The sequence below is a fragment of the Nelumbo lutea genome, chromosome 2 (genome assembly GCF_056320005.1).
Source record: "Nelumbo lutea isolate HS-2025 chromosome 2, American lotus-T2T, whole genome shotgun sequence".
In the NCBI taxonomy this organism is placed as follows: Eukaryota; Viridiplantae; Streptophyta; class Magnoliopsida; order Proteales; family Nelumbonaceae; genus Nelumbo; species Nelumbo lutea.
In genome coordinates this window covers 18,198,622-18,212,371 of record NC_142685.1, presented here as the reverse complement: position 1 = coordinate 18,212,371, position 13,750 = coordinate 18,198,622, and the positions used below count along the sequence as shown (strand labels likewise).

Below are 13,750 nucleotides of genomic sequence, written 5' to 3'. Positions count from 1 at the left end.
TTTCTTTTATCAGTTTTGATAGAGCGCGATCCGGCTGGTCTTAGCTGTCCGTTGCCTTGCTTCTGAACTGGGTAGCAGGGAACCTGAAATGGAAGAGATGGGAAAGTTTCGGGGGGAACCCGATGTAGAGGCTCCGAAGCTCAAGTTAGAATCCTTCAAAAGCAAGGTAATACCAGATAATGCAAAGTTTGTATACCTCCGTTGTCGGGGGGCAAGGGGCTCTTATAGTCACTTCGTGTACTCGTTCCGAGGCCCTTGTCAGATCGGGTATGATTACCCTTGTGCTTGTCAACTCGGTCGTCGTTCTTTCTGCTGAGACAGAACCGTCACTGCCTAACCGTCTAACTGGAGATGGCGACGTTAGTGGCGGTGGCAGGTGGCCGTTTAGAGTGTTGCTGCCAAACGTCAGATCCCAAGTCAGTTAGGTGTGGCGCCCTCGGGCACGGACTTCCCTAGTGTCAGGCATGGTACGACTTGTTTGGCTTTGGTGCCCAGAAGATGATGCGAAGTGTTGAGCGAGGCGGTTTTGAGCTCGGAGGTATCCCGAACTGTTACAAGGTGGGTCAGTTCGGCGAAGTGTATCCCGAGCTGTTACAAACGGCGAAGTGTATCCCGAGCTGTTACAAGGTGGGTCAGTTCGGCGAAGTGTATCCCGAGCTGTTACAAGGTGGGTCAGCTCGACGAAGTCTATCCCGAGCTGTTACAAGGTGGGTCAGTTCGGCGGTGTGTCCCCTTGTTCCCGCTTAGGCTTGACCCCTTTTGCCGAGCTGTCGTTTCTGCCACGTGTCACATAATGAAGAGGTCGGGCCAAATCTTCCTTCATCAAGTTTCATTTCTACCAAACCAAATACGGCTTAAAACAATCACCAAAGAGGTCCTTAAACTACAACTACAGGGCATGCGACTATTTGGATCAAAATTATTCTAATGAGAAAGGGGAGAGGACAGCAAACGATATAGTAGAAGCTTTTTGGACCACCTTCCCCACCTTTATCAGGAAAAGCCCATGCGTCTTCCTTGTTAATTAGGCTAATAATTAACCATTGATCTTGGTTCCAAAAAAGAAACCCAAGATTTTAATTAGCATCAGAATTCTGATATAATGATTTTGTAATTAAGCCTACAAGCCTAAGCGTAAAGCAGGTTGTTTCCTACAAAGTCCAAATTGATCAAACTTGGTTTTCCTTCTAAACAGAACTGATTGAAAAGGTGGAGTACCAAGTGCTGTCAACTGTAAAGGAAACCTTATCTAGGGTTTCATCAGATTGAGGCACATGAATTGTCTAAAGTCTAAACCCTAAAGAAAGAGACTGACATACATCTGACAGAATATGACAAAATACACGGGAGAAGCTCTCTCCACGTACACAGATGTGTGGATAAAACTTCTCACTAACCCAGGTCCCAAGTCTCTCATTCCCTGGCCGATTGATGTTGGAGGACCCGTGCTTTGCCTACAGACAGTGGACCGATCGATAACTGGCCGGGGGATGTTAGGGTCTCTCTGTGCAGAGCTATTTGAGCGTCATCTCGACGCCATTTGCATGGGCCATGGCGGGCGGAGGCGGTGCTAGCCAGATTAATTGAGGAGGGTATTTACTATTTAGGGTTGCCAAAGGATTTTTTAATTTGCTAATGTTGGATAATGGAGAGGGCCAGTAGGCCAGCACAACTGGACTGGACCCATGATGTTTCCAGTCTTGACTCTTCTCTTGAGGTAATAATGGGACAAGCTTTGTAGTCCGGCCTTGGCCTTCTGCTATCTGCTGTGTCAGTGCCCATCCAACCGCTTCCAAATCATTAACCTCCCATTTTACTTTAGACTCCGGTGTACTGAAAAACTGCATCTCAGAACTCCTATCCTTTTTTCTTAAATAAGGAAGGATCTGGTGGTTAATTTACTACATTTACCACCATAGAATTAGAAACCTCAGTGGGAGTGGGAGCTCAGGATGACCTGTTTCCTGCGTCCTGAGTCGCCTGATCCGGCCACGCTGCGGTGGCAGCAGCTGCAGAGCAGACTCGCAGCTATCACCATCACGCTCGCTCGCTGTCCACGTCGCCCTTAACAGTTGCTAACTATTGCCACCTGGCTTACCATTTACGAACAAATTGCAGAACAGATTATCCGTTTATACTGGTCTAGAATGTAGACTTGGAATGGTTCGACGACCCGGAATAGGTGTTAAACCGACCAAACAGTTACAGTCTGCCGCGGGAAATAAAAGTGTAAATCCAGAAGTTAACTACCAAGTCACGAAATATAATGGAAGTTGGAAATTTTCAAGTTTGAAGTTCCACTCCAAACTCCAGTTTTCTCTCTCAACTCGCCTCAGGGGCGAGGGCTAGCCGCCCACATGGACTAAATTACAAGTGAAACCTTACAGAGTTACAGTCCAAATTCCGATATTTCGTTTAGTCTTTCCTTCCCTCACTCCTCTCCCTGCCATGAACGCTCCGCCCAAGCTCTGCTTCTTGCTTATATCGTTTTGGTCTTTTGAGTTCTCGCGTAACAGTGTGCAAAATCTAACAAGGAATAGGTTCAATTCATGGCGGCTTGATAACATGAAATTCTCCATCTTCTCTACCATCTCATTTGCCGCTCTCCTATTTGTTGCTCTGTTTGCTGGCAGTACTCTCTGCAATCTCTTCCTCCATGATGCTGCATCAAGACACAAACGAGACACCACCCTTGTGTTTCCTTCCCACAAAGCTCACCGGCAATTCAAGTCAATTTCTTCACCTCTATCGCTGCTTTCTGTGAAACGGGAAGTAGAGGAGGCTTGTATCAAAGACCCTCCTCCTTCGATCAATGTCACCGAGCAGCAAGGAATAGCACGGTTTCATAGAAAGCCGCTGGAATTCGAGATATTACGGCCAACCGCTTTGGCCCGGAAGTTTGCCAGGCGAGCCGGGAAGTTCTTCCAAAGCCGGTGTGAGATGAAGTTCTTCATGACGTGGATTTCGCCTGCAAGAACCTTCCGTCGAAGAGAATTCTTTGCCTTAGAGAGCCTATTCAAAGCCCACCCTCATGGATGCTTGATGATTCTATCTGCAACTATGGATTCTAGACATGGAGGCCATATCCTGAAACCGCTGCACGATCGTGGTTTCAAAGTTCTCGCGGTCACACCAGATTTGCCATATCTCTTTGAGAACACAGCGGCTATTACCTGGTTTGATGAGATCAAGAAAGGGAACAAGGATCCTGGTGAAATTCCATTAGCCCAAAATCTATCTAATCTGCTGAGGCTTGCAGTTTTGTACAAGTATGGGGGTGTTTACATGGACACAGACTTCATAATCCTGAAGAATTTTTCAGGTTTGAGGAACTCAATTGGAGCACAGAGTATGGATGCAGAGACCGGGAGCTGGACTCGGCTTAATAATGCTGTTCTGGTGTTTGATAAGAATCACCCACTTCTTTTAAATTTCATGGAGGAATTCTCCATCACTTTTAATGGAAACAAATGGGGATACAATGGGCCATATCTGGTTTCAAGGGTGACAGAGAGGGTGGAGAAAATGCCTGGGTATAACCTCACAGTCTTGCCACCAATGGCCTTCTATCCAGTGGCTTGGAATAAGATAGATGGGTTTTTTCAGCGACCACAAAATCCAGCAATGTCGAGATGGATATCAGCAAAGCTGCATCAATTGAGTGGAGAGACTTATGGAGTCCACCTCTGGAACAGGATGAGTAGAAGATTAAGAATCGAAGAAGGGAGCATCATTGGAAGATTGATCTCAGATCATTGTTTAATATGTGAAGACATATACAGTGCTTGAATAAGCTCCATGAGATGGATGGGCAGCAAAGCTGCTTCAGACAGGCAGGAGAAATTTACAGTCGAAGATGTGTGAATATGCAAAATAACATGTCGAGACTTGAGACTTGAGAGAAAACCATAGGTGGATTAATCTCAAACCATAGTGTAATTTCTGAACATATACGGTGCCTGATGGTGTTACCTCAGTTGGATAGCAGCAAAGCCTACCAGCTAAGTAAGTGAGGCTCAAAAAGTTGACCTCTGTAATTGGCATATTGTCAGTCCTAGAATTGAATAGAGGAGCATTATTTTGGTGGGTCGCAGATGATTTTGGTTTATCAAGTAATTATTGTTCTGATTCGCTTTTCTTTGGATGTAAAAATAAGAACATTATTGTACGATGCAACTTTGTACACAAATTAATTGATTCCTTTTTTTTTTTTTTGTCAAAAGAGGAAAGGAACCTCAAAAAAACATTTATGGGAACAGCTTCCTCCCCCTTACACCAGGAGTTATCGTACTGGTTTTGATTGATTCAATTAAAGGGTTTGAGCATAAAATTGTTAAAATTTTACCATTTAAATCAAATACTTGGGGATGGGTCTTAGAACTTCTTTCCACAGATCACGATCCTAAAACGCCTAAACATCAGCCTGGATCTGAAACTCTTGCATCTCCACAAAACAAATCCCTCTGATGTCCACAACTGGTGTTATTAAGAGATTTCTGCGACTAAAAGTCTCAAAAAAAATTTAAGTATATCCATTGGCCAACCAGGAATGCCCATTTGACCCCAGGCAATTACATCTTTAATACATTGTTATATCTTGAATTCTTTAAAGCAAAACCCCTCCCCGAAAATGCTCGCACTAAAATGCAGCTAGATCTTATAAACCTACAAGGAAAAAAAAAAAGTTAATGTACAACCCATTCATTTCTCAATGAATGTTGACTCAGCAAGATCGATGGCACGAGCAAGAGCAGCAGCTTTGTTCTCGCATTCCCTTTGTTCATCATCTGGGTTACTGTCAGCCACAATCCCAGCTCCAGCTTGAAGGTGGGCCACCCACTCCCGTCGCTTATTCGAATCCTTGTATGAGTACATGGTATCATAACGAGCCCCAGTAGGGAAGACCATTGTTCTCAAAGCCAGAGCAATGTCCATGTCACCAGAAAAACAAATGCCTCCAAATCCACCACTGTATGGCCCTCGCCTCTTGACCTCAAGCTGATCTATCAGCTCCATTGCTTTGACCTGGTTTGAGTTAGAGTTTCCATTGAGAATAAAGAACTAAAGTTCCTTAGTATAGGAACATAGATGTGCATAGTGTATATAAAAATACGCATATACGCATACTCACAACACATACTAGAAACACACAATATGCACAAAGAACAAAACTCCATACTTCAATAGTTGCCTTCAACAACTGGCAGAAGCAATAATGGCTTAGTATTTATATAGTCAGCCAGAACCAGTCTTTCAATTCCATACTCAAAACAACTTAAGAAGGGCCATGACATGCATACCAAACAGTGGTTGGAACCTCTCACTTGATATCTCTGCCTACTGAATCTCCCAAGGCAACTGCTTTCTCATAACATGATCTTAACCACCAAACTTATAATAATCTATTTTGGGAAGTTTGCCAATACCTCTTTATCTTTAGAAGAAAAAAAAAACATCGTTGTCTTATGTTATATTTTAGTTTGTCTTGTTTTATTTTATTTTTTTACTGGATTAAGTGGGACCATGAAAATGGAGTTGCAATCCGCCTACACATTCAGCAAGGAACAAGGTATGCATGAAGTATTCCAGCACCCATCTACTTTTAGTTTTATCGATTATTCTTGTGAAATCAAGTATGCATGTGAGAGCCTGGCCAAACCAAATCAACTAAGCCAAGTTCCAGAAAGGACCAAGAAATACCCATTATTGGTAGGCTAGGTAAACATGAATGACAACAAATAGGCAAGTTACTGCAAACCTTGGGTGCACCACTAACTGTTCCAACAGGCAATGCAGCACGCAGAGCATCCCAGCAAGTGAGATCATCAAGCAATTCACCTGTAACCTGCAAAGAGTATAACTCGTCTAAAGTCAACATCATTAAATTATGGCCAATATCCATTGTTAAAATATGAGCAGAATTAACTTGTCTGAAAATTGAAGTCTATATCTACACAGTTCATATCCATGTGTAACGTCACCAGAGATGAGATGAATTAAATTATGCATTTAACTTCGTGTTACGTTTTTCTCTTTCTATTTTGTTCAATTTATAAGCTATGATACTCAGATACCACTATACCAGTACAAGGGTGCCATATCATATTTGATACTTCAACTTTTAGTGTAGTATCTAAGATTCAGGATTCATGTAGCCGAACCCCATATAGTTGGGATAAGGCATGGATGATGATGATGATGATCTGAAATCCATATCCAGCCCTGTTCTCGCTGTTTTCAGGTACATGGGTTATAATCTCCACCAAATCTCAGAAAGTGCAACTGAAGTTTCTTACCGTGGAGCTAATATGCATTACATGAGAGTACCGCTCAATATTCATAAGCTTCTCTACCTTCACAGAACCAGATTTGGATACCTGCAGCAACAGTCTTTTTCAAAAACAAATATCTCTTAAGTAATCTATAATAATTCATGGACAAAAAGTTCTAAAAATACAGAATGGAATATGTAAATGCTCCCTGCTTATACAGTTACAACATCAGAAATAAAAATGCATCTAATAACAGTGTTCATATCAAGGAAGCATGTAAAGATATAAAACAAATTCCTGGTGTTTTTTTTTGAGAATGGTAGCTATACCAAGTTCCTGGCCTTTGCACTGGGGCAGCTACTTTTGCTACTTAGTTTGTCATTTAGGTGAATTACCTAGGCCATCCTCATATCTTAGCTTAATAGCTTTCTATGAACTTATTCATCTGCTTGTTTGACAATAACAGCATAATTGTAATCAACCATGGTTATCTTCTTGTAATTATGTTGTGTATCCAAATATTATTCTAGTTCATTTGGTTCATGGCCCTACTACCCATTCTTCAAAATTAAACCATAAAAAGAAACAGCATTTGGCATCAATTCTGCTTCAAAGTATGAATATTTGAAGTATGAGTCTTGAGTTAAAAATGATTATCTTTCAAAGCCAACATTTGAGTTCCTTGGTTTCCCAATGACTTTTAAGCCAGGCCCTCTCATGATCCAACTGTTAATTGGGTTTGAGACTTGAAAATATATCCTTTTTTTATATTATCTAAAGCTGGATAAGAAAACGAGAGCATAAATAAGAGAAACAGAAGCTGACTCTTCAAAGCTTGCCCCCTCAAGGAGCAAGCTTTTGGCATCAATTCTGAGGAAATTTTGGGATATGATTCTATTCACAGTTATTTGATATATATGTAATGAAAGAAATCCACAAATTTTTCAAAAAAAAAAAAAGTCAGTTCTGATGAAATTTTATTATTAAGGAAAATCAAGGGTACTCTTTGTGGCTGGCTGTACACAATCGCATCCAGTATAGCTTTTTATTTTTATGTTGAAAACCTCTTCACAAACAGTTAATCCTTTTGTGTATTCCCATTGTACGGTACCTTGGTGTACATTGGTGCTGATGTTATCTTTGTGTTGATTTCATACATTAATAAAATATCTTACTTCTTTGAGAAACAGCTTACCCCCTCAATGATTGAACGACGGAAACACAGATATGCTACTGCATATGAGACCCATAATACTATACGTAAAACATCCCTTTCTACCAATGCTGAAAATACGTGTAGCTAAAATAACAAGGAAATACATCCAAATTGGTGAGTGAATTATGCACTTGGAGCCTTGATTATTTAACCTATACAATAATGTTTCATTGGAACGCTTGATAGGGAGAGAGTAAACCTTTCCAACGTCATTCCTTCCCAAATCAACTAGCATAATGTGCTCTGCACATTGCTTTTCATCATTTAGTAGCTGTTCTTCCAAAATCTCATCCTCCTTGTTTGTCCTCCCTCTTCTAACAGTTCCGGCAAGTGGTCGATTTGTAATCTTCCTCTGCCAAAAACAACAGAATAATGTGCATCTTGGTTGCTGAGTGTTCAGGAAGAGATCAAAACTACAAACATCAAAAGACTCTATTTTGAATGTTAAGGAAGATGTTAACACTATGAACATGGAAAGCCTCTCCACATGCCAATCATCTCAAAGCAAGATAGAAATAGAAACATATAACCGAGGATCATCTTGAATATTAATGTTGGAGTTCAAACTTCAAACCCCTAAAAATACACAATATGAAAGATTTAGGTAAAATCATGAGCAATTAATTCTGTTTCATAGACATTATGGTGAAAGGTGACTCATGTTATCATGGGTTGGCAAAGAAACAACAACTAAGGTCCATGGCAGTATATGCTCACTTTGATAGAACATAGCTGGTACATGAATGTAGAGCAAAGTTTCAGTAGACACAAATATCAGCAAATGGTTTGGTAGATCCTTTGGCCAAGCAAGGGTGAACAAGGAGTCAAGGAATTATATTGGGGGTAATTACCAGGGAACCTGTTCTCTTGTATTGTATAATGACTAATGGGTCGTAATGGATAAGGAAGCAGAGGCTATTGAGGGACAAATTGGTTGCTTGGAGCATACCCCTTATGCAATATGCATATCCAACATTTTTTACCACTACTTAATAAAGTGGGCAGTTATCAACCAAGAAAATTAATTCATTTTCATAGAACCAAATGCAAATAATAACTTGCAATAAAAATAACTTATCATTAAAAAATCCATAAGCACGTTAGGTTATTTATCTTGAGAGATGGGATTTGAGCTGGACAAGTAGAAACTCAGTTAAAAAACCTTGGTCACAATTGGTTATTGCTGGTTATACCTGCTTCACACGAGTAAGAATTTCAGGGCTTGAAGCGACCAAGATACATCCTCTAGCCTGAATAATACAAAAATATAAGATCAAAATCAGTTATAAAGAGCAAAACTTGTCATAAGCTATGATACCCAGATACCCGTACAAGGGTATTGTATCATGTAAGATGCTTTAATTTTTAGTGTAAGTTTCATACCCCATACTGTATCAATACATATCCAGGCAACATTAAGACACTTGCAAGTGAAGCAAAGTTACAAAGAAGCAGACATACCTGTAAATAAGCCATATATGGACTTGGATTCACAACTCTCAATGCCCTGTATATTTCAAATGGGTCTGCAAATGTTCGGCGTTCAAATCGTTGACTTAAAACAATCTGAAAAATATCCCCTGATAGGATATGTTCTTTTGCCTGTACTACTGCTTTCTTGTATGCTTCACTTGTCATGCTTGAGTTCTTCAATGAAGAACCAAAATGATGAGTATGTAATTCTATAGAACCTGCAGATAGCCTTGGGCTAACAATTGACGATCAAATGAAATGAGCTAAAGGTGACCACTCATTGAAACCAATAGGAAGGACAATTCTCAGAAAATAACTAAGTTAAAAGGCAATTTACTCACGGATCAATATTTTGAATTTTAGACACTAAAACCTGCAAACATTTCATTCCATCATTATAGGCCTCATCAACTGAGGAGTACCGATCTAGTAGCACCCAATGAATCGCAAATGCTTTCTGAAGGCAAAAAGAACATCAAGTAAGCTAAACTTTTCATCCATTCAAAATGATTATAAACAACAAAAGCTACAACTAATTGAGGGGAAAAAGAATAGTCTCTCCTATGTAATATAATTTGGAATGATAAACATTGGACGAGGAACATGATAGACAGAAACTTCCTTTCTTTCTAAGGCTTCAATTTAGTTGAGTGATCAGAGTAAGATTACCTTCTCTACATGATCAAACACAATTACATCATCATAGAGACCTAGATGAACATCTGGCAGGTTTCTGTCATCCTCTGGTGCACTTGAGAAAGGAAGCTTTTTCTTTTCAACATACCTCACAGTATCATATGAGAAATAACCAACCCATCCACCTGTTCATAGTAATACCAAATTACAAATATGCCTTTTCAAGAATTAACATCGATCAGCATTGAAATGAGTAGAGAAACAAAAATAGTTTTATTTTCCATTATACGACTTGTCTCATTGTGAAGATGTCTACAACACAAATTATAAAAATCATTAGTAAAATATAAATGACAAACAATTTTATGGACCAAGTAGCATGAAAATATTCTAACACCACCTCATTTTCAGTGACTCTAGTGACTAAAACTACACAGGTATTCAATGAACCCTTAAAACCCTACAAAATTATCAGAAAGAATGACAAGAAACTGAACTCTGATTTTAGTAGTCCTAGTTATATCTAAATTTTTAACTCCATGCAATTTTCTAGAATCATTTTATTGAAAATTCTACATGGATTAGAAAACCATATCACCACCAGATCAGAAGGAGCACCATGTCATCTTTTTGAATGCCTAAATTTTAGGTTTTTGTAATGATCCTATTAAGAATTAATAATTGTAGTTAACTTATATCAAGTAGCAAGAAAATATCTGCATCATTTAAATTAAACATCCTAGAATATGATTTATATTAGGGGCCATTACTTGGTATAATGGTAAAACTTTGGTCTGGCAAGCATGAGAGCACAGATTAGAGTCTAAGAGCAGCCACATTGTGCAAATAAATAAAACAGAGGTTAGGATGATGTCCAGTCTACCCATCCCAAGGTCCCAGATAACTAGGAGCAATATTGGGTAATGGCCTTTTTATATTAGGATATGATTGGAAGGCTAGGTATAAGTTTTATTTTGGGAACAGAACTAATATACAGAATAAGACCAATTAACCAATATACATTAGATATTGTATGGCTTGGTAAAGAATGAAAAAAAAAAAAAAAAAAAAAACGATAACTAAAACTAAGCTAAGGCTCTTTTGGAGGTCTACTTCACCCTTGAAGTGGGCATTTCCCATATTTCTTTTCTTTACTTGATCTTCATCACCAACACCATTATCCAAGCCTTATCCCAATTATATGGAGCCAGCTACATGAATCATGTTTCACCATTCCATTCTGTTTAATGGATCAGATCCTAGCATATCACATCAAGCAATATCTGAATTCAATCCAATTAATATCATATTTTCAGATCCAATCATGGCTAAACTGATATCTAGACCGAACTTAATAAATTGGATTCAAATTCAAATCAGATTAAATCTGATCCATTTGAAGCCCTAGGTATTGGTTATCTTGTATGAATCTGTTAGGAAGTTGCTGGTCACTCTTAGACTAGAATATCTTTCAATAAAATCTTAATCATTTGTTTCCAATAAAAAAAAAAAAAGTAAAACTAAGAAACTCAATAGGATATTGCATAATTAGATATGATAAATAACATTTATCACTTATTTTGATTAGATTTGTTATTTATGGATAAAGGTATTTAGGAAAGAAGCAACATGTCCATCTATGCTGTATGGAGTAAAGTGTTGGACAGTCAAGAACCAAAAATGTCCAAAAAAATGAGTGGCAAAAATGTGTATACTGAGCTAGATGAATGGAAAAACTAGAAAGCATAGCATCAGAAATAAAGTCATTCAAAGGAACCTAAGAGTATCTAGAATAGGTGATAAAATGAGAGAAAGTAGACTAAGATGGTTTGGTCACATGCATAGAAAATCACCTACAGCACCCATAAGAAGTAGTCTATTACAAGTTGAAGTGGTTGGAAGGACTAGGGGCAAACGCAAAAGGATATGGGACAAAGCAGTAAGAAATGATTTAAGTGCTCGTAATTTAACAACGGATATGGACATATGGTGTTAAACATAATGGAATGGTGAAACAAGATTCATGTAGCTTACTCCATATAGTTGGGATAAGACTTAGATGATGATATGGAGGAGGAGGAGGTATTTTGGAAAGACTACTCTAAATATCCTCCTTATCTGAGTCAAATTATGAAAAAAAAAAATCCATTTGTTGAAAGTTTTAGTAGAAACTAATTTTATCTGTTTAAATTTTGTAATTATCTTGTTAGAATAGGACTAACCTGATACTAATCAAAATTAGTCCAATTTCTTCCCCAAGCTGAATCTGGGACTCCTTGTTGGCATTTAAAGGGCCTCAATGAAGGAGGAAAAGCGTTATGGAGCATCCTCCTATTTGCGATATTTTGGCTAGTATGAAATAAAAGAAATACCCTTCTATTTAAATTGTCCAGCAGTCCTCGGGAACATCATGGGTACAAGTTGCTCTTATCTTACACTTGCAGGGAATCCAGAGAAATCCATCCTTCCTTTTTTTTCTATGTTTGTGTATCCTTGCACTGATATTGCACTCCGACTATATAGATACATGTACATGAGCTCTACAGTACATGCTCTTACAATTTGATTTATATATTATACCGTACCTCATCGAAGAGAAGAAATATAGGGAAAAAAACATAACACATAAGGAATTCATAATCCACATATCAAGACGAAACTCATACTGCATGCATCATTCACAAGGAGAGTAAGCCATTAAAGTGTTGTTTAACAGTTGGAAGATGAAATTAAAAACCAGTGAAAAAGAGAACACAAAAGTTGAGCATTGAAGTTCTGAAATCAGGACTAAAAAATCAAGTTGAAACCAAACAATCAGGAACTCCAATGGCTATTAACAATTTTTCAATATGCACGTACCGTGCAAGATAAATTACCCAAAAGGGGGTTTACATTGTTTGCATTGCATGCAATTGTGATCGACCTATTATGCTTACCGCAAAATACACCTGGAAGCTCATCAATGCGTTGGGGCTGCCAGTTCTCCATGATTTTCCGAGGAATTACCATCGGATCGTCAACATATTCCTCAATCCTATTCCCATTGTCATGATCCATGATTGTAACAAAACTTTCCTTTGCTACAACTTCCATTATTGGATGAGCTCCGATTACACTATATCGTCCCTAACAAAATGAACTCAAAACTGAACTAATAAAGACAGAAGGCAAAGAGAAACTCCAAAAAGAAAGAAGGAAATGGAAGGAATGAAGGAACGAAGGAAGAAGGGAGCTTACAACACTCGAAACTCCAAAACCCTGCTCGACAGATTCGAACAAAAAGCTCGGAGCTTCTCGATCGTCTTCTTTAACCAGACACCGGTAAGCAAGCACTGGAGTCAGGTGGTCTGAGAAAATGCAATGATAGAGCGGAACTAGGTTTCCGTCCTTTGAAGCTTCTGCAAACTTCACCGCCTCCTCGTCGACTAAGCATTGGAACCAGAAAAAAAAAATCACATTGCAAAGAAATCGGAAGAAAACAAAAATGGAAATCTAAATTTTTCCTAGACTCAATTCAGGAGAAACATCTTTCTCTGAAGTAGAGAGAAATACCTAAAGAAGGCGGAGAAGAGATAGCTGAGCAGTTCAAAGCAAGGAAACATGAGCGGGAGCGGGAGCGGGAATGGGAATGGGAAGTAGAGGAAGTCAGGGAGCTGATTGAGCTTCGGGTGTTAACAGCGCCAATGGAAACCTTCGGAGATAAACGTCTACATGAAGGGAGAAATTGAGTTGAAACGGCCAGGGTCTTCATATTCAGGGAATTCATCGGAGCAACAAAATGAGCAAAGCTCTACCGGAAAAAGGATGTGCAAATCAGATAATCCTGTGTGGTTTCAGTTTATTAGTTTCGCAAACTGCTCTTTCCGAATTCCGATAATTCGGATTGCCGATTACCACAGTCTACTGTTTAAATAGAGAGGAAAACTCTATAGTATCAAAACTACCCTTGAAGACTAGAAATCCTAAAAAAGCAATGCTCGGTTGACTAGTGCTATGAAAACGATGTGAACACGATTTTGGGAGTAGGTAGATTATCGGTCATTCGGATTCATTGATTCGGTGGTTAAAAATGGTAACAGGTAACTGGGCATCCTTGTGAATTCGCCATCCCTGAGCATGGTTCGATGTATCTATATCTGCACAAGTGCATCGG

At 39.0% G+C, this 13,750-nt stretch overlaps 2 protein-coding genes across 2 annotated transcripts; one reads left to right on the top strand and one right to left on the bottom strand.

Moving 5' to 3' along the window:
• Positions 1-2,223: 2,223 nt before the first annotated feature.
• On the top strand, positions 2,224-4,255 carry LOC148868939 (uncharacterized). Its single transcript, XM_088973989.1, has one exon. The coding sequence runs from the start codon at positions 2,449-2,451 to the stop codon at positions 3,787-3,789; it is 1,341 nt and encodes a 446-aa protein (XP_088830115.1). The 5' UTR covers positions 2,224-2,448; the 3' UTR covers positions 3,790-4,255.
• A 248-nt stretch (positions 4,256-4,503) lies between these two features.
• Positions 4,504-13,725, bottom strand: LOC148868938 (anthranilate synthase alpha subunit 1, chloroplastic-like). Its single transcript, XM_088973988.1, has 11 exons — positions 13,150-13,725; positions 12,835-13,022; positions 12,534-12,723; positions 9,631-9,782; positions 9,303-9,418; positions 8,950-9,196; positions 8,682-8,738; positions 7,688-7,840; positions 6,297-6,377; positions 5,759-5,845; positions 4,504-5,025 (listed from the first exon to the last, which is right to left on the bottom strand). The coding sequence occupies exons 1-11, from the start codon at positions 13,361-13,363 to the stop codon at positions 4,702-4,704; spliced, it is 1,809 nt and encodes a 602-aa protein (XP_088830114.1). The 5' UTR covers positions 13,364-13,725; the 3' UTR covers positions 4,504-4,701.
• Between the last annotated feature and the right edge of the window lie 25 nt (positions 13,726-13,750).

What these genes read in the sequence shown, in the direction of transcription:
- LOC148868938 (XM_088973988.1), bottom strand. Translation starts at nt 13,363, where the DNA reads ATGAATTCCCTGAATATGAAGACCCTGGCCGTTTCAACTCAATTTCTC. An exon ending in CATATATGGCTTATTTACAG is followed by an intron (nt 8,739 to 8,949) that starts GTATGTCTGCTT and finishes TGTATTATTCAG; the next exon opens with GCTAGAGGATGTATCTTGGT. An exon ending in GAAGGAATGACGTTGGAAAG is followed by an intron (nt 6,378 to 7,687) that starts GTTTACTCTCTC and finishes CTGTTGCTGCAG; the next exon opens with GTATCCAAATCTGGTTCTGT.
- LOC148868939 (XM_088973989.1), top strand. Translation starts at nt 2,449, where the DNA reads ATGAACGCTCCGCCCAAGCTCTGCTTCTTGCTTATATCGTTTTGGTCT.